The sequence below is a fragment of the Motacilla alba genome, chromosome 1A (assembly GCF_015832195.1).
Source record: "Motacilla alba alba isolate MOTALB_02 chromosome 1A, Motacilla_alba_V1.0_pri, whole genome shotgun sequence".
Taxonomy (NCBI): domain Eukaryota; kingdom Metazoa; phylum Chordata; class Aves; order Passeriformes; family Motacillidae; genus Motacilla; species Motacilla alba.
In genome coordinates, this window is record NC_052031.1 from 63201080 (window position 1) to 63224813 (window position 23734).

Genomic DNA, 23734 nt, shown 5'->3' on the forward strand with positions numbered 1-23734 from the left:
TTTAGTATCTTGCTCTGCCTTTCTGCACTTGAAAAGCAGCATATTAAATGTACTGTCAGCAGATGTTTTCACTGAAAAGGCAGCAATCCTATGACATTTATGCATGCATAGAATGATCTCTATCTACATCTCCAAAATGAATAAAATCTTAAAATATTCTGGGATCTTGCAGAGACCCACTCTGGAAGCCTGCCCAACGTGAACCTGTAGAGAGGAAGGAGAATAACGCCACTGACAATAAACTTCGAAATGATTTGCTGCACAAAGAGCTAAAGATTTTTATTTTTCCTTAATGCAGCCATTGCTATTGTACATAAGCTGCTGGCACCCTTTCAGTTGCTCAAGAGCAACTATTTCTCCAAGCCATGCAGGAAGCCAGTATAGAAACAAATGACCTGCCAGGTCACGGCACAGCTATTCAAACAAAGGCACGACTGAGAGGGTCATGAGGAGGACAGAAAGAGCAGGTCTTCTTAGTTCAACCCTGCTTTTGGACAAAATAGTCAAAACAGTTTGAGAGACTTCACTGGTGAGATAGAAACAGACTGTGGAACACCAATCTAAAGCCTCTGTCTCAACCTGTCTCCTCTGCCAGCCTGTATTCCTGCTTCCCTTCAAAATTTCCTTCACACACTTAGCAAAACCAGCCTATTGCAGACCTCCTCATCCTTGGCTCGAGGTATTCACCCTCATTTTCATTTCCAAAAAGCTGATTTCTCCTTCCCCAGCACAGCTTGAGGCCTCCCAAGAAATAGTATTAAGAATAACAGAAGTTAAACTCACTCTCCCATGCATCACTGACCTTTTGCTGACTCAGATGTGTAACTGCAGGCACATCCCTGCTTGGTGCTTATATTGTATTCAGGGCAGAATGAATATGAAGAATTTAGCTACTAGAATTCCCACCCCCAAAAAATGAAACAAAGCTCATGCTGAGAAAGCTTGTATCTTCCTCTTTTTCTTTTTTTGTCCCTTTTCTTTATCAGTTAGGCTAAAAAAGTTTGGGGTTTTTTTCCCTGACAGTTTACAAAAATTCAGCCTAAAATAGGCACCAGACCTAAAAAAAAAAAAAGTATTTCAGCTAAATTGAGTGGTGTGCACAGGTGCACAGTTCTGGCCAGTCTCTAGAGAGCATCCAGAAAAGGACAATGGAGATGGAGAAGGGTTTGGAGCACAAATCTGATGAGAAGAGGCTGAGGAAAAACAGAGACTCAAGGGGACCTTATCTCTTTTAGCCAGGTGGAGGTCAGGCTCTGCTCCCAGGAAAAAGGGACAGGACAAGAGGAAATGGCCTCAAGTTGTGCCAGGGGAGGTTCAGGTTGGACATCCACAGGAATTTCTCCATGGAAAAGGGAGTCAGGCACTGGCAGGGGGTGCCCTGGAGGTGGTGGAGTCCCCATCCCTGGAAGTGTCCAGGGAATGCCTGGATGTGGCACTCTGCTCTGTGCTGGTGACAAGGTGGGGATCTGGCACAGGTTGAACTTGATAGTCTTGGAAGTCATGGAAGTCTGTGATTCTAAATTTGGTCAGTTTCTCTGGAATTTGGCTAATTTCTATGAAAAGAAAATTTAAAATTAATTTTAAACCTCTGCCAGCTCCACCTATATTTAATTCCTATATAAATGCCACATGTTTTCCTTCAAAATGACTATTCATACCTTTTTGATTTTTAGTTTTTCTTCTTCAGCACTGCAGAGTTTGATTTCGAGGTTTGCAACAGCTTGTTGAAGGCAGCTCTTGGGTTCCTTTGTTCTCTTTGTCTCACCGTCAGCTGAAGCCTTGTCTTCAACTACATTTGAAGAGGCAACTGGGATATCTGCTTGAGCCTAGTTCATGGGAGAAAAGTGGAACTGAATAATCTCTCTCAATGCCTCAGGGAAACAATCTCTCCTTGGATTAGTCATTCCATGATTTCACCAAGTGCACACTGCAATCAGTGGTCACAGGGAGGGAATACAAAGGGTTTGTGCTAAAGTAAGTATCTCATCCTTAGGCTAGACTAACAGAATAAAAGTAATCCAGACATCTCTAAACATTTAGGGACTGCTATTTCCCTAACTGTGGAAGTACAGAAAATTGTTGAAACACTGATGGTAAACTCACACTTTCAGAAAAGAACACAAATAAATTTGTTTAAGATGTTTAAAACATTTTGTGATATAGATAACAAAATCCAAAGCTTTATTTCTCTCCTTTAAAAAAAATAAAGGGGGGGCAAAAACCTTGCTCTTTTCACCACAAAAGAACTGGTGAAAAGTTTTCCAAGGAAAAAACTGGTACATTAATTCAGCTGCCACTTTTTCAACAACCTGAAAGCCAAGCATGCTTGAAATTTGGGTGGTGAAAGGAATATCTCAGTGTCTTTATTAAAGAGAGGTTTGACTGACCTGACCTCGTCCACCCCTAGCACCTTACATTCCAAACATACATTTAGATAATGCATTGACTTTCCCATAAATATCTCTCAAATTATTCAAATAAAGTGACACACAAAACCAGCTGAGATCTTGACTGTACATGAATATATAAAATACAGCAGACAAAACAGAGAGAGAGAGAAAAGTGCAGTTTGTGCTCTGAATTCTCCTGTTAGAAGCAAAGAGAAGCCATATGTGCCAATTCCATTTCTGAGTACTACTCAAGATTAGAGTCTGGCACCACCAAAAACTGTGATTATGGAACCTGTAACAGGGAAGGATTTTTTTACCTGAAACCTCATGAGGCTCTGGAGATAGAATTATAAAAGAATATAGTTCTACTAACACCACACTCTAATAGGTATAGGAATATTTTTAGTTTTCTGCCAAACATTTTCCTTTCGTTTAGTCCTTAGTGCAAAGTCACCTCCATCTCAAAATAATGTTAAAGGACCTGCTCTCAACTCCCTTCAGCAGGAATTGCTAATAAAGTTTTTTAATTTGTACTATTTCCTGCATTACAGAGAATTTATAGAATGATGGGTCTCTCAGTAGCTGAACAGAACAAGATGAGAAAAACTGAAACATGAACTACAACTAGAATTTGCACACACACTTTGTCTGAAGTAACAAAGTGTATTTTTTATTTTTCTGTAAGATTACCTAACTAAATGACTTAATAGTTTTAAAAAATACCCCTAAGCCTTAGTGTTCTGGAATAACCCAAGTGCTCTTTCCAGAGAACACAAAAGCTAAAATTGCTGGCCTAGCTCAAACAAGAAAGGTTGAAGGTTATTCACTGTTAGCCAGAATTTAAAAAGGCAGGATCTGTGGTGGCTGAAGAAAATCACTTTTTGATCATGCTTCCAGTAAAAGAAATTTACTTATCAAAACTTTGTCAAAGAGCCAGGTGAAGAGCCTTCAACACAGAAAATTACTGTGCCTGGCATCAGTCAAAAAAGAAAATAATCACTCCTCCCTCTCAAGGAAAAAAAAAAACCACATGACTTTTGGATTTATAAATTTCTTTGATATCATTTGCATCTGGGCACATATCTTCTTCACTTTTTATAGGCTTTACACAGAACATTAGCCTGGGTACAAACAAAAAATGGTAACTTATTAACTAATTAATTCACAATTGGTGCCACAGTCTTTCTGGAAGTGTGAACATACAGATGCTCCTCAAAGGAAAAAGATAAGGCTCAGTTAAACCAAAACCTGTATTTTGTGAATTTTGTTCAAATAGCTCTAAAGAAATGCATTTAAATGATCAGAAAATTAAAATCTGACTTAATCATGTAATTCAGCTTTCACCAGGAGCAGCCTTAAGACTTGATAAGTCTACCTGAAAAAGAAAAACCAAGGAAGTGCTGACAACAGGAGGGTTGACAAATAGCCCAAAACACTGATTGCTTCACAGTGAGGCAAGAGCCTTTTCTAGTTGAAGTATGCACTGCTCCACATCCTGAAACAAGGAAGTTTACAAGGAATTAACATGTTCAAATGGGGGCCACTGCAATTAATAGCAGTAAAAAACTCAGAAGGGAAAATCTATTTAAGTCTCATCTGCAGCAGCTCTTGTAATTCTGATAGAATTCTTATGACAATCTCCAGGCAGAAAGGCTTTTTCCTTCCTTGCTCACCTAGTTGTTTAGTTAAAAACTAAACATTTTAACACCCCAGAAAGAAACAAAGCTCAGTTCTCAGCAGCACTGCAGCCACCTGAGAGATTAAAAACCCACCAGATCTACCACCAAAAAAAAATCAACTATAAAATTAATGGGGAAAAAACAAAGTAAAGCAAAGGAAAATTTAACCCCCCCCCCTAAAATTAATTTAATTATAATTAGGTAAAGATTAAACATTAATTCTTTAACCATGGAATGGTTTGGATTGGAAGGGACCTTGAAGATCATCTTGTTCCAATGCCCTGGCATGGGCAGGGATGGGATGCCTTTCACTAGACCAGGTTGCTCAGAGCCCCATCCTTGAAAATCCTAAAAACCCAGTCCTCCAACCACTTGAGAAAACATACAAGTATGACAAGCTTTAAAAGTAGCCTGTTTTTTTGAGTACCTTCCTGCTGAAATTTCCTTCATGCATGCCCAGCACCATCAGCATGCCTTTAACTTTTAATAACTCCAATACAGTTATCTCTCTTTTGCAGTTCAGATCAAAGTAGTATGGTTTCTATCAGTTATAGGTTTCATAAACAATCTAAAAATCATTTTGCTTCAAAGTCTGCATCTCATAAATCCAAGGACCTTTTGCCCTTAAAAAGCATTTCAACCTAAATGTGCACTGAAAAGATGCAACACTGATATTTAATATATTAAATTCTTGCACTGAAGATCAAAAATTACCTGTTCTTCAGGAACAGCTGGATTTATCACACTCTTGCCTGTTTGAATAACTGTTCCCACTTTATCACTTGATAAAATGAAAGAGTCAGAAGGAAGCAGGCAGGAAGAAGGCACAGAGCGCTCCAGGAGAACATCAGGAGATCTATGGACTTCAGGTACTAGAAACAGAAAAAACACACAATATTAAGAAACGCCCAAAAATTAGTTTTGTTTCTGGAGTCCATGCCTAGAAAACCCATCACAAGTTTAGTCATACCGATGTAAGCTTATGTACCTCTTATAATTCAATTGCACTGAAAAGTGATTCACTCGAAGTGCCTGTGTTTTTCAGTAGTATGGACTTAAGGACAATTAAAATCATAGTCACAAAAAATATAGACTTTTAATTTACACAGAGGTTTTACAAGATAACAGCTCTCAAAATGATGAATTTTAACTCTGTCTCTTTTGATTCACACAGCCTTATAGCTTCAGCATGATCTTTAATCAGTTTCAGTCAATGGGAAAACTATACTCATAATTTCCCAAGTTTTATACATTTTTAAGTTAAATGTTATTTTCTAAGACACAACAGTCTTAGAAGCCACATACAAACAGCTTGCCAAGACAGACAATAAAACAGCTTTATATTTTTTAAGAGCTAAAAAGACAACAAAGTAAATAACTCCCTAGCTAATAAAAATGAAGTTGAATCAACTCTTCATATAGAGAGCTCTTCTATACCAAATTACAGTTATGCCATAAAAAGCTTCAAAAAAGCACAACAGAAAATCTTGGTTTTAAAAAAGACATAAACTAAAAAAACTAAATAAAAAGAAAGAAAAAGAGAAAGTTTTGCACACATTTTTAATTTAACAGCACAGTCCTGCAAACTTTGACATGGTCAGCTCCAGGTGTGTCTTTGCAATAGGCAAAAAAGCACATCCAATTGTTTCAGAAAAAGCAGCTCCCATTATTATTACAACTCTGGCAACATGTAAAAGATGCCACTAGCCATGAGCAAGGCTCAGCCTCTGGATATCCCTGTTTCATACTGCACAAGTACTCAGCACAAATCAGGGTGTCACTGGCCTTGAGGCACTCAAAAGGACACACCAATCCTTGAATCCAGGCACTCCCTGTCCCATCTTCTTCAGCTGCCAGTTCTAGGATTCAGCTATAACACAGAGGAAACCACATCAAATGAAAGAAGAAAGAAAATAGACCATGAGGCAGAAAAGTATCAGTAGGGTAACTGCAATGATAGTAGATCTGGAAGTGGCCAAAAAATAGGAAGAAAAAAAGAAAAATCACAGCTCAGCAGAAGATGGAAACTTGGCTAAAAAGCCTAGAGGAGAGTATTTCAGCAAACAGAACAGGAACCAGTTTAGGTAACTGCATTTTAATAGTTAACTCTTCTCCAAAACTGGAAATTTGGCTTTTTTGGCTTTAAGTACCTTAAGATAAAATTCCCCTCCCATTCCAAATGTCTCCTTTCAAATGAAGCTTCCTACAAACATTACCTACTCTGTTAATTCAAGTGGCAGTGAAGTGACATAGAAGATGATCTTTTTGTGTCTAAACAAACCTTAAGGTCTCATGCTATCACTTAATGGCCTGAGCCTCAGTTTTAAATCAATTTCCATCTGATGGAAAAACAGCTAAAATAATGTACCAGGCAATTTCTGACCAAGCAGGAAAGTGGCTCTCTTACTTAAACTGTCAGCTCATATGGAAAAACTGACCATGATCCTTGTGATGAGAGTATTCAACCTTTGGTGAGGATTACCATAGCACAGGCATGGTTCACATATAAATAATTTATCACAAAAGAAAAAACAGCCATGGAGACTGGGCACTCATGTAGACTTGCTGAGATTAGAGCTTTAGGTATTCACATGTTTTGGAGTGTCCAATCCTAGAGATAAAACTCCATTTTTCAGGTAGTAGAGTTTTATGTGGAATCTTCTACAATCAGGTGGAGCTTTCAGTAGTTGTAATTATAGTAATGAATGCTTTGCATCTTGAAGGGGAGAACAAACCAAACCAGAAACAAAATCCCCACTCCTTAAGTTGTCAAAATGAAACCTAGGAAATGAGGAGCAAGCACTGGTGAGCACTTCAGAGCATTTTGGTTTAAAATTTTCAGCTAAACACATGACCTTGCAGAAGACAAGAAAAGGTGGCGACTTTCCAAGGTATCATTCAAACATCTTTTTTTACAAAACCTTCTTTTCACTTTTCAGCAATGCAAAAGATTCATAAATTAGACATTCCTAGAACTACATGTGCTATGTCTGTAATTCAAGCTCTCTTTAATTCTTTCCTCTTGTGTATATACTGGTGAAATTGCATATAATTCAGCTCAAAATTCGCTTATAAAGAGAACCCCTAAATCATTCCTGCTTACCATGCCTTAGTAACCATAATGGAACAGTTTCACAACCCCTGGAACAAAAACTTGCCTCTGTTGGAACTACCTGACCTGACTTCAGCAGGTTAAGTCTGATGAATTTTCAAATAAATTTATTCAATAGTGAGAGCTGCAGCACTATAGAGTAAAGAAGCATTCACTCAATCACAGGTATATCAAAAGTCATACACCTGAAAAGGCTGAAATAAGATGCAGATATAAGTTATTCCCAGAATTGCACTTTAAAAGTATCTAATGATTTCTGAAGACCAGGCTTCTCAATATTAAGAATATTCTGTCATAAGTTTGTATGTAAGAACTGCCAGAACCACACAGTTTGTTAATAGCAGCAGAGACCAGGGACAGCCTGCAATCTTGCTAATGCAAGGAAAATTCTGTGTCTTTATGCTGGTAATGAAGCTTAAACAGTTACTAAAATTCCTGGGGGATCAGAAATTCTGAAAACAAAACCAAATGGATGAAGAACATGAACTGTTAAATCAACATTCCAATTGAGTCTTGGCCTTTTTACTGAGTTTCAGAATAAAGACATCAAATATCAAATGTACCACATGGGTAATATTTACTAATTGATGTTACTTATATCTACCAATTAAGAAGAAATATGACAGCAGAGCTCTAAGCAAAAAAAATATAATAATTATTTGACATATTTTTGTAGAATATTGCAAACTACTCGTAGCACAGTTCCCCTACATGTAGATTTCAGCTAATTAAAAATAAAATAAAATAAAATAAAATAAAATAAAATATAATAAAATAAAACAGAAACAAAATTAAATTTCCTTCCTCAATTCCCCTGCCTTGACATTACAATTTAAGGACACTTTCATTTATACTGCATACACTGAAAACTCTATCCCTGAACATTTTCATTAAAACTAACATTCAGGTAGAAAGTTTGAGTTTAAAACTGGTTTTGTGATCACAGTGGGAAAAACCACTCTGCTGCACTCTCAAGATTATTTCTGGTAACTCACAGCACAAAGCTCTTCCCCACATTTTATTCCTCCAAAGCCAAACTATTCCAGAAGAAAAGTAATTGCATCTACTATCCTAACATTTTAAATCTACAGCCAGGTGGTCCATACTACCAAAACAATAGTAAGAAGCCCAAGACCAATTTCAAGGGCAAAAGTGCAATGAAGTCACCATTGAGGCCTTAGAAATAATTTCTGAATTCTGCCTGCACACTGAAAAATACAGCCACAGGCTTCAGAGTTTTGTTTTATAACTTCCAAACAGCAGATGTGTAGGAAATTCACAAGATGAGTAACTCCTCCTCTGGAAAGTTCATCAAATCTTGGGTGTATGCAATGTTATCACCCCCCAAATTTATCAAAATCCCCTCAATATCACCATAATACACTTGAATTTTTCAGCAAGCCTTACTAAGAAATTTCTAGGATAAGACAGAAACATCTTTATATAGAGATAACATTGGGCAGACAATTCAGTTGTTTCTGTTACTAAAAACATCCATCTACAAGTCAATGCCCAAGAAGCACTTGGCCAATACAAGTAAAACCTTGCCTATTGTAATGAACTAATTTATTCACAGCAATATTTGCATGAAAAAGTCACGTCAAGATTTTACAGTAACAAAATATCCAGAATACAGGAGTTTTCTTTTAATTTTAAAATCCTTAAAATACCTTGGTATAACTTATCCTAGGATTTCTGTGTCACTTAAAATCATACAAAAAAACTTCTGTATTATGTACAAATAATTTCAATTCTACACACCTTACAGGATTTTAATTGGACTTCACTGACAGACACTGCACAGCCATATTGGATATAATTTATTAAACACATTAGAACATGCTACTGAATTTCGGCAGTAATTTTAAATATCATTCAAAATGACAAGATGAATAATAAAGTTATTTGGAAAAATATTGCTTCCTTAGTATTTGTTTTCCTCTGTTTCAATGACAAATAAAACTAATTATTCTGTAAGAGATGAAAGCCAGAAATAAATTAATAAAAACATTTTAAGAACATGATTTATGGAGAGCTCATGTTAAGAAAAATCCCTGCCTTATTTTGCATAATTTATTCTACATAACAATACAATATGGGTTGTTGGTCATTTTTTCCTGATGCTGCAAAAGTGCTGTTTTGTTTTGTGAAGAGTGAAATCTAGACCACAACAAAATCAGTAACACCTCCATAATATTTTAGTTCTACTGATAATATACATTTATCAATAAACTTTTATCAATTTCCTAAAATCCAGACAGGCACCAGACACTCGTATAAATTAATAAATCGGTTCTCTAATGTTTCTGCTTCTGCTTGAGGTAAAGAATATGTAATATATTTTTCAACTATATAAATGGCTTAAGTAAAAACAATCATTCTCATTCCACCCTTCTTTCCCAAAGCCAGTAAAAGACTTCATCACAATCCTATTTTTACCTTTTTCTGTTTTCCCACAATTTGCAACGATCTTCCAACTCAGTAGAAAAGAATATCCTTTGAATGAAGAAGTTCCATTCTTTTTCTATTGTATAAACTGAACTTCTCTTTCATTCCTTGATCAAGATTAACTTTGAGAAGTGCAGCTTCCCAAAATAATTGCTCAGGAATGTCCTTATGCTCAAGTTTTGACTGCTGGCTATTCTTTTATTTTACATTATTTTATTGTACACAACCTTCTAAGCCCTGATTTTTACAGTGAGTACATAAGGACAGGAATAGAATATTAAGATTTTTTACAGTGATTCTGTCAATACCTGTAGGAAATGCTGCCCAAGCAATAGCAGGAGATGTGGTCTGCTTTTCACCATTTCCAAACTCGTAACTCTCTGCTGCCTGGAAACAAGAAGAAACTGTTATATATTTTACAAAATGCTATAAATGTCCATAAAATAGTTGAAAATTGTTAAATTTCAAAGCAAAGTTATCCAAACAGCATACCTCAAATCCTCCAAAGTCATCATCATCCATCTTTCAGCAGGCACTAGAACAAAAAAGAAATCTTGATTTTAAAACATTTTCATAACCTCATCCCCCGCTTGCTCAGAAATGAGCATTCAATCCTTCCCTCCAATCTCATCTCCACAGCCCACCTGAAGTCTCCATCATTTGTAAGTCCTAAAACAGATAAAGGGGCCTAAATAAGAAAATTTTCACACAGAGGATGCAAGGCCAAGAACTGCAGGATCTCGCTTAAGAAGCACTTTTTTTATTGATCGAGTAAAATACAAAACATTGGGTGTTTTACAACAGAACTTGAATAACTTCAGGGGAAAACATAAGCACTGCCCATCAACATAGTCCAACATCTTTGGAAAGCAAAAATGCAGGAAAAGCTTCCTCACAGAGGAAAATAGGAAGATGTTACCTAAAGGTTACATCTAAAGATTTCAGGTATAGTAAACAGGTCCCCAGTACCTCAATAAATGGTACTAGAACTATCAAATAATCTAGTCTGGATATATATATTAAAAAATAAACAAATAAATTCATAAATATGTCTAGGAAATAGGATTTCTGACCACCAGATTCCAAAATGAAGGGTTATCTTTACTCATAGGGAAAACAATCTATCTTAATGCAGTCACGATCTCCTATGGACCTCGTATAGTTTTGTGTTTATGATTTAAAGCATAAAAAATATTTTCCATTGTTCAGTTGCTTTTCAAAATCAGCACTGTGATTAAATCCAAAAAGATTTCCTGCTTTTCCCATATCTTCTTAGCTGTCTGGCAACATCAGAACAAACTACAGCTTGGAAAAAGACTGTGGTGAATTTCTGGAAATTTTTCTGATACCACAGAGGTCCGTCCCTAGGTTTCATGGAGGGACTGATTAAGATTTTACAATCTGATCAGCATTTTTGACTTGCAGCCCTGAATTCTGTGGCATTTGGATATATTTATAGTTAAACTGCAGCTCAGTTTAAAAAAAAGCAGGCTAAGTTACTCAGCTAATGAAACTAACTCAAGATATACAAAGCTGTTGAGAGAAAGGTATTATGTATTAATAATATATATATATATATATATATATATATATATATATATATATATATATATATATCTGTAATTCTGAGAGGTATATGAAGGATGATCCAAAAAACCTATATGGTCTTTATAGGATGTTAAAATGTTTATGAAGCTAATTTACTTCAGTTAAAACAGTCTATAGGCTGGATAAACTTTCATTACTGCAGAAAAGATGGAAAGGAACTGTTTACAAGAGAGTAGGTTCAGATTGGATGTCAAGAAGAAATTCTTCCCTGTGAGGGTGGTGAGGCCCTGGCACAGGGTGCCCAGAGAAACTGTGGCTGCCCCATCCCTGGAAGTGTCCAAGGACAGGTTGGATGGGCCTTGAAGCAACCTGGGATAGTGGAAGGTGCTCCTGCCGTGGGACTGGGTGATCTTTAAGGTCCCTTCCAACACGAACCACCCTGTGATTCAATGATAAATTATCACTATCACAGTGTAACTAGAAATATTTGTCTAAATTGAAGTATTGTTCAATATTCTCATGTGGTATAAGAACTAAGTATCTTTCTAGGAACTACGAGGTGTTTTGTTGGCTTTGTGATGGTTGGGTTTTGTGCTGGTTCATTTTCCAAGAGAGAAAGAAGGTAGTTGGGTATTTTTCCAATCAGTGTTAAGGTTCATTGGTCAAACATTCATGCAGTCTATCAACATTCAGAGCTGTAACACACAGCTCAAGAATGCAGCACGTGTGTGCACAAATCATGGATGGAGATTGTGTGGACAGCACAGGACTGCAGGTGGAGACAGCACAAACTGAGAATGTCACTGTATTCATGCCACATTCTGGGAAAAACCACCCAAACCAGACTGGTGATTGACACAATCACTGCACAACCCAGTGTTGAGGCACCAGGCAGAGCAGCCAGCTGGAGAAAGTGAGCCTTTAGAAAGGCAAACAGGTATTTTATCTATTTTATCTGTGAGACATTCTGTATCACATCAACAGGTCTTACAGGCTCTACACAAAGTTCCTTCAAAGCAGATTTTCTCCACAAAGTGCATGAGACATTATTCCCATAATCTCAGAACTGGCTGTGTCTCAACCAGGGAAATTACATTCAGCATTGTATTTTAAAAACACAAACTGGAACAAGTTCAGAGGAGTTCAACAAGAATTAAAGCAATTTTGGAAAGGCATGCTAAAATGGAGAGTCTCTAAAAAAATAAAAGGCAAACAAAAATAGAAAATATGTAAAATCATGTTCTAAGAAGTGATTAACTACTTTGATTTCTCTTCAAATACAACACTGACCTGAGGCAGTAAAGACAGAAGGCCCTGTAAGGAAAACATGTGAGGATTTCCATTTCTCCTTCAAGAACATTTATAAGAAACTATGCATAAATAAAATGGAACTTTTGATAGAGAAAAAGAATGTAGGGCAGAAGAAAAACTGGAGAGCAACCTGTTATTGAATCCATCATCTTTTTTACTGCATTTCATATGCAGTTTTTTAAGCCTGGTAACAATTCCAGGACTATTCTGACCTAAGATTACCTTTACCCCACAAATTTTAAACACAGACATTTTGTGGCTGTAACAGTGTGATTAATTTATGAATTATGCCACATATCGATCCAATGGAATAAAAGACAAACAAACCCCCAGCAAGTCTCTGTAGTACCAATGGTGTTTTCACACCTAAATGCTAATCCTCCAATATCCAGCTCTTCAGAAACCCCACAGGAATTCCAGGCCAAGTGATTCTCCCCCAGGTGACAGAATTCTAGGTCTGTTTGCTCTTTGGGTGCGTACAATATATACTCATACATGTATATGCACCTCTCTTTCAAAATGAAATCCTGATTTGTTTCCAAGCTTTGACTGCTGTGGTCAAAAAAAAAAATCTAAAAATACCAGAAACTGGCAAACTCAATGTGTGTCATAAATATGCAGGCAGCAGATTAGGATGGAAAGCATGGAATAAATCCTGAGGGATGCTGAGGGAGCCTTCTGCAGGGAAAAGGGCCACATCAATGTTATAGGAAATGTTTAGAAAAAGAAATAGGAGACATTCACAGTCCTCAAAGTACATGTGCGTTTAGTTCTAAAAACATATTAATAATTCATTATAAATTTAACTGATAGCAATGCTGAAAAGTTGACCAAATACAAAATTTCTCAATTCTATCCCTTATTCTCATGATGGAAATGCAGTTCTGGTACAAATAAATAACAGAAGTAGCCTAACACCTCTCCTTGGAACTGCAACAAATCTGGGAGCAAGTTCTTTTAATCAACCATCTATTCCAAAATGGGGAATCAGACTTTTCTTTCCTCACAGGGCAGGAACATTATTTGTGGCACCGGAATAGGAAAGAATACATTAAGTGCTGACAATCTCCAGGATTTGAAAAATAACAGAAAAAGACAAAACAACCCACACAGTCTTACCATGACTAAATGTGGTCTCTTGAAATATGCCCGATACTGGAATTAAGTAACTGTAAAATTGGGCAACAAGAAGTCAACCTCAAAATTACAGAGTCATAGAAATTATGGTTGGAAAAGACATAGTAGGTCATCCAGCCCAGGTCATTTCCAAAACATTGCACTTCTCAGACAGTCATGTCCTAAAAGGCTTGAGAAGCTCTCCAGTCACATGCCATGAAAAGAAGGAAACTTTCCATGGGCAATGAATATGCAAGCCACTGAATTTTGAGAAGGTTTTATCAACAAGTTTGAATCCACCAAATGGAAAAGTAAATTCTGCCAAAATTCAGACCAGCAGGTCATCCAACCCAAGCTTCTGCTCAAAACAGGGTCAACACTGCATTTCAGATGAGGTTGCTCAAGACTTTCTCCTGCATGGCTAGTAGGGCTGCATGACGGATTTATTCAGATTGATGTACATATCTGAGAAGCTCACAAGATTTCCTTTGCCAAATACAGTCACCAAAGCCTGGCCAGCAGCTTAAAAGAGGTCATGAGAACTTGGTGAAATGCGCTTACCTAACAGACACATCAAAAGCATGTCTTTATACACAGGAAGATCAAGAGCCTTTCCCAAGAAATAAGGCAGAAAAATGTAAGCTGAGAAAAAAAAAAGCCCCTCTTTCCCATTCCAACAGTTAGGGGGAGAAAGAACATTGTAATCCCACTAGAAATCCTGATATTCTTCATATGCAACAGGCAAAAGTGCTGGAAAGACCAAAAGGTGAATTAGGAAGAATTCACATCCACCTCTGGTTAGTGAGAATTCAAATTAATCAAGTCTTGATAATCTAAATTTGTCTAGGTAATAGAGACCTGATTCTGCCAGGTACAATCAAGTGACTTCTGTATAACCTGGCCTATAAGTTGGAGGCCAAATTTTGTACATTTTAATGGAAAAACTGACAGAATGTACTGCTTTTTATTTTGTCAGAATGGTGTGTGTGGAGCTGCCTGAGGGTGGGGCTGCTGCATTTGTATTTCTGGCAAACCCCAGGTAACTTCCTATCTTTGACAACCTATCAGTTTTATTTTCATTCTTATGTTTTCTAAATGCTTCATCCAACGTGTTCAGTCCAGGACAGGCTCATTAGCTGTCCCTTGATTGGACATAACATAGACCACAGCATTTGGAGAATAAATCTTTGGCCAAAACTGCAGGTTCCAAAAAGTCTACTCAGGATAAGTATAGGATGTAAAAAAAAAACAACAAAACAAAACAAAAACAAAATAAAGACCAAAAAAAAAAACAAAACCCAGAAAATAAAAAGAACACAAAAAAAACCCAATAACACAAAACTAAAAAGATGTAATTTAGAAAGCATGTACAGTGGCAATATTTCTGTGATAAAGAGCAGGGCAAATGATAAATTTCTGTATCACCAAGATCTAACTAGCTCACATGCACTTTTCCCCACGGCTTTCACCAAAACTCCAAGTACCACTTACAAATTTTAAAATTCAGGAGCAATCTTCCTTCTTTTTACCTAGCTGATAGGCTTTCCTCCTGCTCCATACCAATCACAGCTGCAGGATAAGCATTTGGCATCTTAAAAACTTATAATAGCTACTAAGCCGTTAATTGGAAAAAATTTAATTACAGAATACACATAACCCAAAGGATACCTAGCTCAAGAACAGAATATGAATGCAAAGCATAATGGAAACTAAAATACATTTAGAGCATGTGTAAAATTTTTCTACAGAAGAAAAACCACCCTATCAATTCTGCATGCTGTGTGTCCTACCCCATCATAAGACAGTGAAAATGAGGCAACACCAAAACACCAGTGTTCTCCATCATGTTCCAGTGTGGATCCCATCATAAAAAAGGGACAGGTGGGAAACCTGCCCTGCCAGGAAGCAGGTCACCTCCCAGAGTGAAAGGCACAGTGACAGGGCTGTTAGCACCTTCATTTTAACAGGGGACAAGCAGCCTGCCCACCCACACAGTGAATTAAGATACTTCAAGCTTCTGGGGAAAAAGAAGACAACACAGAATGTGTCCCAGCAATTTTTCCCTGGGACATGAGGCTGGTTCATTTAGCCTGGAGAAAAATAGGCTCAGGGGAATATTATCAGTCCTCACAAGAGGGTGCAGAAAGTGATAGCAGAAGAGGAGATGGCCTCAAGTTGTTCCAGGGAAGATTTAGGTTGGATATCAGGGAAAATTTATTCACCAAAAAATGTTGTCAAGCATTGAAACAGGCTGCCCAGGGCTGTGGTTAAATCACAGTCCCTGGAGGGTTTAAAAGACATGTAGATGTGGCACTTGGGGATGTGGTTCAGGGGTGGACTTAGCAGTGGGAGGTTAATGGTTGGACTCCATGATCCTAAAGGTCTTTTCTAACCTAAATTATTCACTGATTTCACTTCCAGTACTGACTCAACAAACACTTAGTACAATAATAATGTTAAAACTTTTTTAATAGAAAAAAAAAAAAACCAACAAAAAAACAAAAACCAAAAAGAGTCAGCAGTTGCACAGCCACCTATTTTGCAGTACTAGTTGCTCATATTACAATTGATTCCACTCAAATCTATGGTACTTTTAAGAAAAAGTTAAAGCCCAGCCCATTGTAATGAATTTTCTTCCACAGCCCAAATAAAGCAGCTCAACATTAAAGCAATCACAATTTAGTTTGCAAAGCCTCTCAGGACAACTTGTGCAACCCATCCTGAAAGCAAGGCCAGCTCTGGCACTGCCAAAAGCCACACACAGTCAAGCTCAGAATATCTGCAAGGACTGAGACTTTGGTCTAAGAAAAGGCAGCAGTCAAGCACTGGAGAAAACACCCAGAGAATTTTCTTTTCCTATTCATCTTTCAGGTCTACCCATTGATCCATTTATTCAGAAGAGTTTCCAGAGGGTTTCAATGCTTAGAGGTAAGAATAGCACACTAAGGAATAAGACAATAAAAGTCAAGGATCAATTTACACAAAATAGAATTTATAAACAAAATGACAATACCTAAAATTCTTCTACGAATTCCTTTAGTGAATTTAAGAGAAAGAAAGAGGGAAGGAAAGTTCTGGGAAGGGAAGTTCTGGGAAGGGAAGGGAACTCTTTTTACTACTTAGTCCTTTTGTCAGGAAACCCCCTGAAGTGAAAGATCCAGATCCTGCAAAAAGCATGTAATATTCCATATCCTATGATGTGATGTTCCACACCTAGCATCACCAATAATTTTGAAATAACTCTACTTTCACATGTCAATGCTGCAAGTAACAAAACAGTTACAGAAAAAGCTGTAGCATTTGTATCAGCTTCATGTAGCAAGACCATCCTACACGACTTGTAAGACTTCCATAACTGCCTTTCCCAATGTTAAAAGCCTTTTCAGAAGGAAAAAGAACCACATTGTGTAAAGAAACACCTCAGCTTCATATAGCCTTTATTAAAGAAACTTGAATAATTGCTAGAAATAATATTCTCATCTTCAAGATACTGAATTTGTATGAGAAAAAACTCAGAAACTCCACAAAAACTGGTATTAAGATAATCTACAAAATGAATTCCACAAAAATTTTAGAATTTGAGGGCACTATTTGGTTTAGAATTTGAGGGCACTGTTCTTCAGCATATACCTTTTGGCTTTTTTAAACAGTGAGCAAAGCAGGAAAAAGCAATGAAGCGCAAATTTGAAGACCATTTCACTCCCATAGTTCAAGCACAACCACATAAAAAGAAATTAAGAGTTCCACTTTTACTCACAAGAGGAGAACGAGCTCTGAGAGCTCCTACAGAGAGGGCAAGTACTGGTTTTCAAATTCACTTATGACATAGGAGAGGGGGGGAAAAACAAGCCACAGCATTACAGCCTTGTGTGGAAAACATATTCAAGAACTGTCAATTCCTCAACCATATCCTAGAAGAAACTAATAGAGAAAACTGGGAAACCCATGTTCTATGAAATTTCCCCCAACTTTGACAATCATCTACTTAAAAAATACCAGCTTATTCTCTCTAGATATTCAAAGATGGTTTCATGTAATATATTACCTACTCCAGCAGAAACATTAAAATATGGTATTCAGCATAACCTATGTTCCCCAAGACTTAATTCTAACAATTTCAGGAACTCAAGAGTTAGCGCTTCAGTCTTCACCTTCTTAGATTTTCAGTCTTCACTATAATTGATTTCTTGTGATCAGAACATGGAAACGCTAGTTTTTGCTTTATAAAAATAAGAAATCACACAGTTAACTATTTTTCACATTTCTTTCTTGGCCTTCTCTAAGCTTTCTCTATCACAAATATCCTTTTACTTCAAAAGCCATACATTTTTACAAAATGCACATAAACTTCTGCGAGACTTCTGACAAAGTGGATACAATTCAAACATACTGTGCTTTGGAGGAAATCCCTTTTCTTTCACCAAGCCTTCTCCCCACCCACCTCCAAAAAAGTCTCAGAAAGCAGCTTGAATTAAACTGGAATTAAACATTCGTGTTAAGTACAGCCAGGCAATACGTATAATTAATCGACATCAAGTCCAGAAAAACAATCTCTGAAACCTGATTCAGACTAATGATAATCAGAAAGTCTGGAATTTAAAAGAAAAAGAAAAAAAAAAAAGGTGAGAAAAGCCTGACCTGTCATATGCTAATTAGGTCACAAAGATCAGACACCATGAGTCCCACAAATGTTTGAGAAAATGTGACCATGGTAGACTAAAAACTCTCATACTTAAAGTATTCTAATTTTACTGGAACCCATCAATTGAACACAGACCTCTAAAAGACAGAGCCAGGCTGTTCTCAGAGCTGCACTGGGCTTAGGACAAAACCCTTAGGACAAAAGTTGGAATAGTGAAAATTGTGACCAGATATTGGAAGAGGCTGCCCACAAGCACGTTGGACCCGAGGATAATCACAAGGAATTGCCCTGAAAAATTACCCTACCACAAAGAATTATTCCTGAGGATAATCACAAAGAATTTGACTGGACATGGCCCTGACTCACCTGTTCTAACCAGATCTGTTTTACACAATGGTTTGGATTAGAAAACTTCCAAATGTGCCTTCCATAGACGGTCTGTGTTTCAATGTATTGAGTTTAATCCACAACAGTATAATTAAAAGAAAAAGCAAATCTACTTTTGACACTGTTCTTCAGCTGAACTGTACTCATAACTACCAACATCTGTCCAAGAACATTTATGACTGGGTTTGCTGATGACAGAAGAACCAACCTCAAGAGAGGGGCATGAAAGGGAAAGAGTAGCCCTAGAATCTTCATTGCTGTAGGAGGAATAAAAGGAGTGAAAGCCTAATGAAATGTACCTGAAGGGAGCCCACAGGCAAGATGGAGAGAGACTCTTGACAAGGGCCTGGAGTGACTGTGTGAATGGCTTCACACTGACAGAGAGGAGGTTCAGATGGGATACCAGGAAGAAATTCTTCCCTGTGAGGGTAGTGAGGCCCTGGCACAGGGTGCTCAGAGAAACTGTGGCTGCCCCATCCCTGGCAGTGCCCAAGGCCAGGTTGGATGGGGGTCTGAGCAACCTGGGATAGTGGAAGGTGTCCCTTGCCCATGGCAGAGGCTGGAAATGAATGAGCTTTGACATCACTTCCAACCCAAACCATTCTATGATTCGATGTTTCTAAGAAATATTTTCATCATGAGTTCAAAGAAAAAATGTCTTACATAAATCTTTGTATCCAACAGAAATGCTTCTTGAAAAAGGCTGAGATGAACTTTTGGCATTAAGGAAAAAATATCCGAACAAGAAAGCAAAAGTGCATAAGGATGCTTCTTCTTTGGAAGCAATAAATTACTTTGGAAATTCATTAATTTATTCAAAACCTATCCTAGGAATCATTAAATGGTACTATTTCATCATGAACATGGCAAGACAATTACAAATAACAACTCCTTTTCCCAAAAAGAAAAGTCTAATGCTTCATAATGAATCAATGGCTCTTTGAGCTAGTTTCAGCAGTCTCAGCCTTTATGTTCCTCTCACCCTTTGAACAGACACAGTGCTTTGCAATCCAGGGCTTCCCTCTCAAGAGAAGAGCTGATATCAGTTCCAGAATTTCATGCAACTGGTCACTCCAACTATGTGCTTGATTTTTCTACTGTGATTTAGGAACACAATCTTTTTACTTAGAAGCAAATAGAGGGTACAGAAACACCTCCCGTTAAGAGTTTGGGAATGCCAGAACAAACCGTGGCCTTTCTTCTACAGTTCATGTCTGAGAAACTTAAGAAATGGAAGGTTTAAAAGCAAAAAGAAAGGGTCACATGTTTCAAATGCATTCCCACTTAAAATATGATTGAGCTTCAAGAACTCAGACTGACAACTGAAATTCTCCTGCTTCTCCATGTTACTGTTAATAAGCAGCATTAGCAGATGAAATCAATTCTTTTTACCTGCAAATCACAGTAATATGCTTTAAGAGAACTTAAAAAGAGGTGTCTGCACAATGGAGAAGCTTTCCAAGAGTAAAAGGCACCAAGTTCTGCCTCAAGCGAACTTTGTCACGGAACAGGTATGTGAAAATAGAAGGTTTGACACAATCTTAGTAACAGTAAGAGCATCACAGCAACACAATTTAATATAACAACATGTCAAACAAAAATCTAGGTCTTTGAATGCATGCTCATATGGATGTGTGGTAACTTGCACTAATAAATGTCATTAATGTTATGAAAAGAGTGCTCAAGACCTTCCACATTAAGAAGGAATATATGCTTTACAGGAAAATAAAAAGTAAAAAAAACCCAACTAAACAAAACCAGACCCAGGGTAATACCAGGTTTTGGCACGATGCACTGCCTAAGAAAATCTGGTGCTGAGTGAATCACTTATTCTAAAAACCAATATTCCTTCACAAGAAGAAGAATCTTTAAAGTAAAAAAAGAAAAAAAAAACCTTTAAAAATTCTGTAGATCATCTTGTTATGCACTTAAAAATGAGGCTTTTTTCTCTTAATTAAAAGTAAAGAAAGATTGTAAAGGTCTGAATATAAAGGACAATCAATACACCTGATAGTTAAATATTATGAAAACTAAACTCTTTAACTTACATATAGACAGTTCACAAAAACTGTGAAATGTCAGCATGTTCAGGTTATCATTCTAATCTTCTGTTAGAAAAGCTGATCATGGGTACTTAGAAAAAAAAAAAAAAAACAAAACAAAAAAAAACAACCAGAGAACCAAAAAAACCCACAAAATCAGCAGCACATGGTAAGATAGGATTATACTAAACGAATACATTATTTAAGATAGGATTGTACTAAATAAGTTACACAGCATTCTTTTATCATTCTTCTATGTCTCCTAATGGACTGGAAGACTCACTTTTCCAATTAATAAAACAACTCTGCTCAGCTTCCTCCAAACCCTGAAAGTACAGCACCTCTCACAGGGAAAGGTACTCATTTCAGGCAAGAAAAAAGATACTAATCTATTTCTCTGACATGACATTTGTCTCAGGTTTTCAAGTCCTTCTGATTTTATATGACTCAGTTGCTGGTCTTGAAAAAGAAAACCTTATACAACACTAATAATATTCATTTCGCCCCAATCACCTATTAGAAATTCAGATTTTATGAAAGTTTAATGTAAAAACTGAAATTCAACAAAACTGGTCTTTTAAAAAACCCTTTTAATCCTTTGTTTTCAAACTCTAGATATACTGTTAGAAGCAGAAAAGGCCAGCTCTCCTTCCCACACAGAAAGAAGAATGTATCATCATTGCACCTTTTGCTCCCTTTACTAATATTTAAAAAGAAGACTTGATGACTTTTTGTTCACATATTAAGAAGATTAACTTGATTTTCCATGCTCCCCAAAGAGATGGTCCAGTTCATGAAGAAGCAACTCACGATGTGACTTAAAATTCCTTTTCATATTAGTCTTATGAAGCAAACCGGAGAGGTTTCATGTTGTCCAACTCCCAACTTATAAACAAGTAAAATGAAAATGCTAATGTGCTTTCCAACAGAAAACACTGCTGCCACAACGTCTGTGCACATTATCTTTCCTTTTTTTCATCTTCGTTTTTGGTCTGCTCCTAAGCATGCAACACAACACTTTTCATCACATGACCTTTGACCAAATGATATTATCATAATTGTATGTTCTCTACTGCAATCAAAAAATATAAAATATTTATTTCTCACAGAAAGGGCTGATTGCCATCAATGCCTTTGTAATATGCTGAGGGAGCTCCAAACAGAGATTCCAGATTAGGCCAGAGCAAAAACAGGATTTGAGCTCAACACCTAAATGCTTTTCTTTTAATCAGATCACAATACTTTAAAATTTATTTATCACTTCAGGTTGATTCTCTATGCCTACTATGCATTTCTAGACTACAGCTCTTCTCTAGGCCCAAAGCTTATGACAAAAATTTGTCAGAACTACCAGGCCTTCTCAGAAAGAGGGAGTTGTTTCCTAAGAGGTTCCACACTCAACAAGTCACCAGGACATTTAAGGACCAAGTAAGTGAGGAGGGCACATACCAAGAATATCACACGTCAGTTAACAATTAAGCAAAATTTATATATTTCTCATTCAAGAAGAGTCAAACTCCCGCCCAACCCCAAACAAACAGACAAAACCAAAATGCTCCAAATCTTCCCAGTTTAAAAGAAACCCATTGTTCCTTCTCCCAGCTAATTTATTTTAAACCACAATTTTGTAAGTCCTCTAAGACCTTTGCTAAACTGGAAGAAAATGCATGCCTAATAGATATTCATCATAAAGTATAAAGCTTCCATGCATGTAGAATACATGTACAAGAACAAAACAGTAACAAGTTGTAGTGGACAGTTATTTATACGAGCACACAGTGAAATTAGAAATAATATACTTGAGAATTCATGGAATTATTTAAGGTAACAAGGGCCTTACATACTCACAGAGCCTAATGGCTTTTGAAACCAGCACTGTTTAAAGGGAACTACTGAGATTTATTCAAATTACTATGCAAAAGTATCCCTTCTGGCAATGATACGAAAACCGACAGAACATTCGGGTTCCAAAGTGCAAACTACACATAGAGTGATATCTTTTAACTATGTTAATTACTGGGCAATTACATAGTCTTCAGTCAGCAAAATTCCCAATGAAAACAAGTTCTGCTTGACTAAAGTCAGCAAGAAAAAACTTGAATATTACAACAACAACCATTAATGCCCTACACTTACACTCAATAGTAATTAAAAAAAAAAAACCAACTCATTTAGCAATTTAAAGTTTCAGGTGGTAACTATAATTTTCTGTAGAGGCTTTGACAAAGAAATGTATGTGAATGGCCAACCTCAAGCTAATCCAGCCATCTTCTAAAATATATGATTGCAAAAAAAAAATCAACTGAAAAACTCACAACTATCTTCCTTCACTCATAATTAATAGGTTATTCCTATCATCAAATTACTACTTTCCCCAGGACAAATATTGCACACTGCACAACTTACACAAAAAATTAATATTGTAAAGCATTTCACTAAATAGGAACAAAGAAAAAAGCCTTTTAAATGCATAATAATTTTAAGAAATTAAAACCCAGTGCATTTCACGAGAGCAGCTGCTCGGGAGGGAGCCTGGCTGGCTAGCACCAGAATTCTGACCAGGAGCCTGCCTCTTCTAGTCTGCCTAAAACTGGAACTAAACTCAACCCTGAGACTGTTGGTCTCCTTTCTGCCTTCCCTCACTTTTTTATTTGGTGTGTGGGTTTATAATTCAAACCTTATGGAGGAACCTGGACTGGATCAATAAGCAAAAACTAATCATTAGCCCCTGCTGTACCAAAGACACTGTCAGTGTTCCATCCTTTGTTAGCTTTACCAATTTCACATGTTCTGCAGTCATGTAGAGTTAAACCAGGTTAAATACACATAATTTTTTAAATACAATAATTTTTCCATGGAATTCAATGTTGACATAAAATTTAACGTTAAAAAAAATCTTTTGTTAAAAAAAAACCACAAGCCCCTTATTTATTAACTAGAGCCTCTAATCAGATTATGGTGTATTTTACACCATGAGGAAGTTGTAAAGATTTTAGCATAGATGCTACTGGAAGACAACCATTTAAAATCAAAATGTATTCTGTTTTTGCAACAACTTT

At 36.8% G+C, this 23734-nt stretch overlaps 1 protein-coding gene across 2 annotated transcripts in view; it reads right to left on the reverse strand.

Moving 5' to 3' along the window:
- The window catches only part of CCDC91 (coiled-coil domain containing 91), a 115911-nt gene that overhangs the window by 83089 nt on the left and 9088 nt on the right, over window positions 1-23734 (reverse strand). For both annotated transcript variants that reach the window (XM_038154189.1, XM_038154188.1), the window contains exons 2-5: window positions 10122-10164; window positions 9938-10016; window positions 4784-4941; window positions 1659-1826 (exon numbers count right to left, since the gene is read on the reverse strand). In XM_038154189.1, coding sequence (XP_038010117.1) covers window positions 1659-1826; window positions 4784-4941; window positions 9938-10016; window positions 10122-10151 — 435 coding nt within the window. In that variant the 5' untranslated portion in view covers window positions 10152-10164. The remainder of the gene's footprint in view (window positions 1-1658; window positions 1827-4783; window positions 4942-9937; window positions 10017-10121; window positions 10165-23734) is intronic.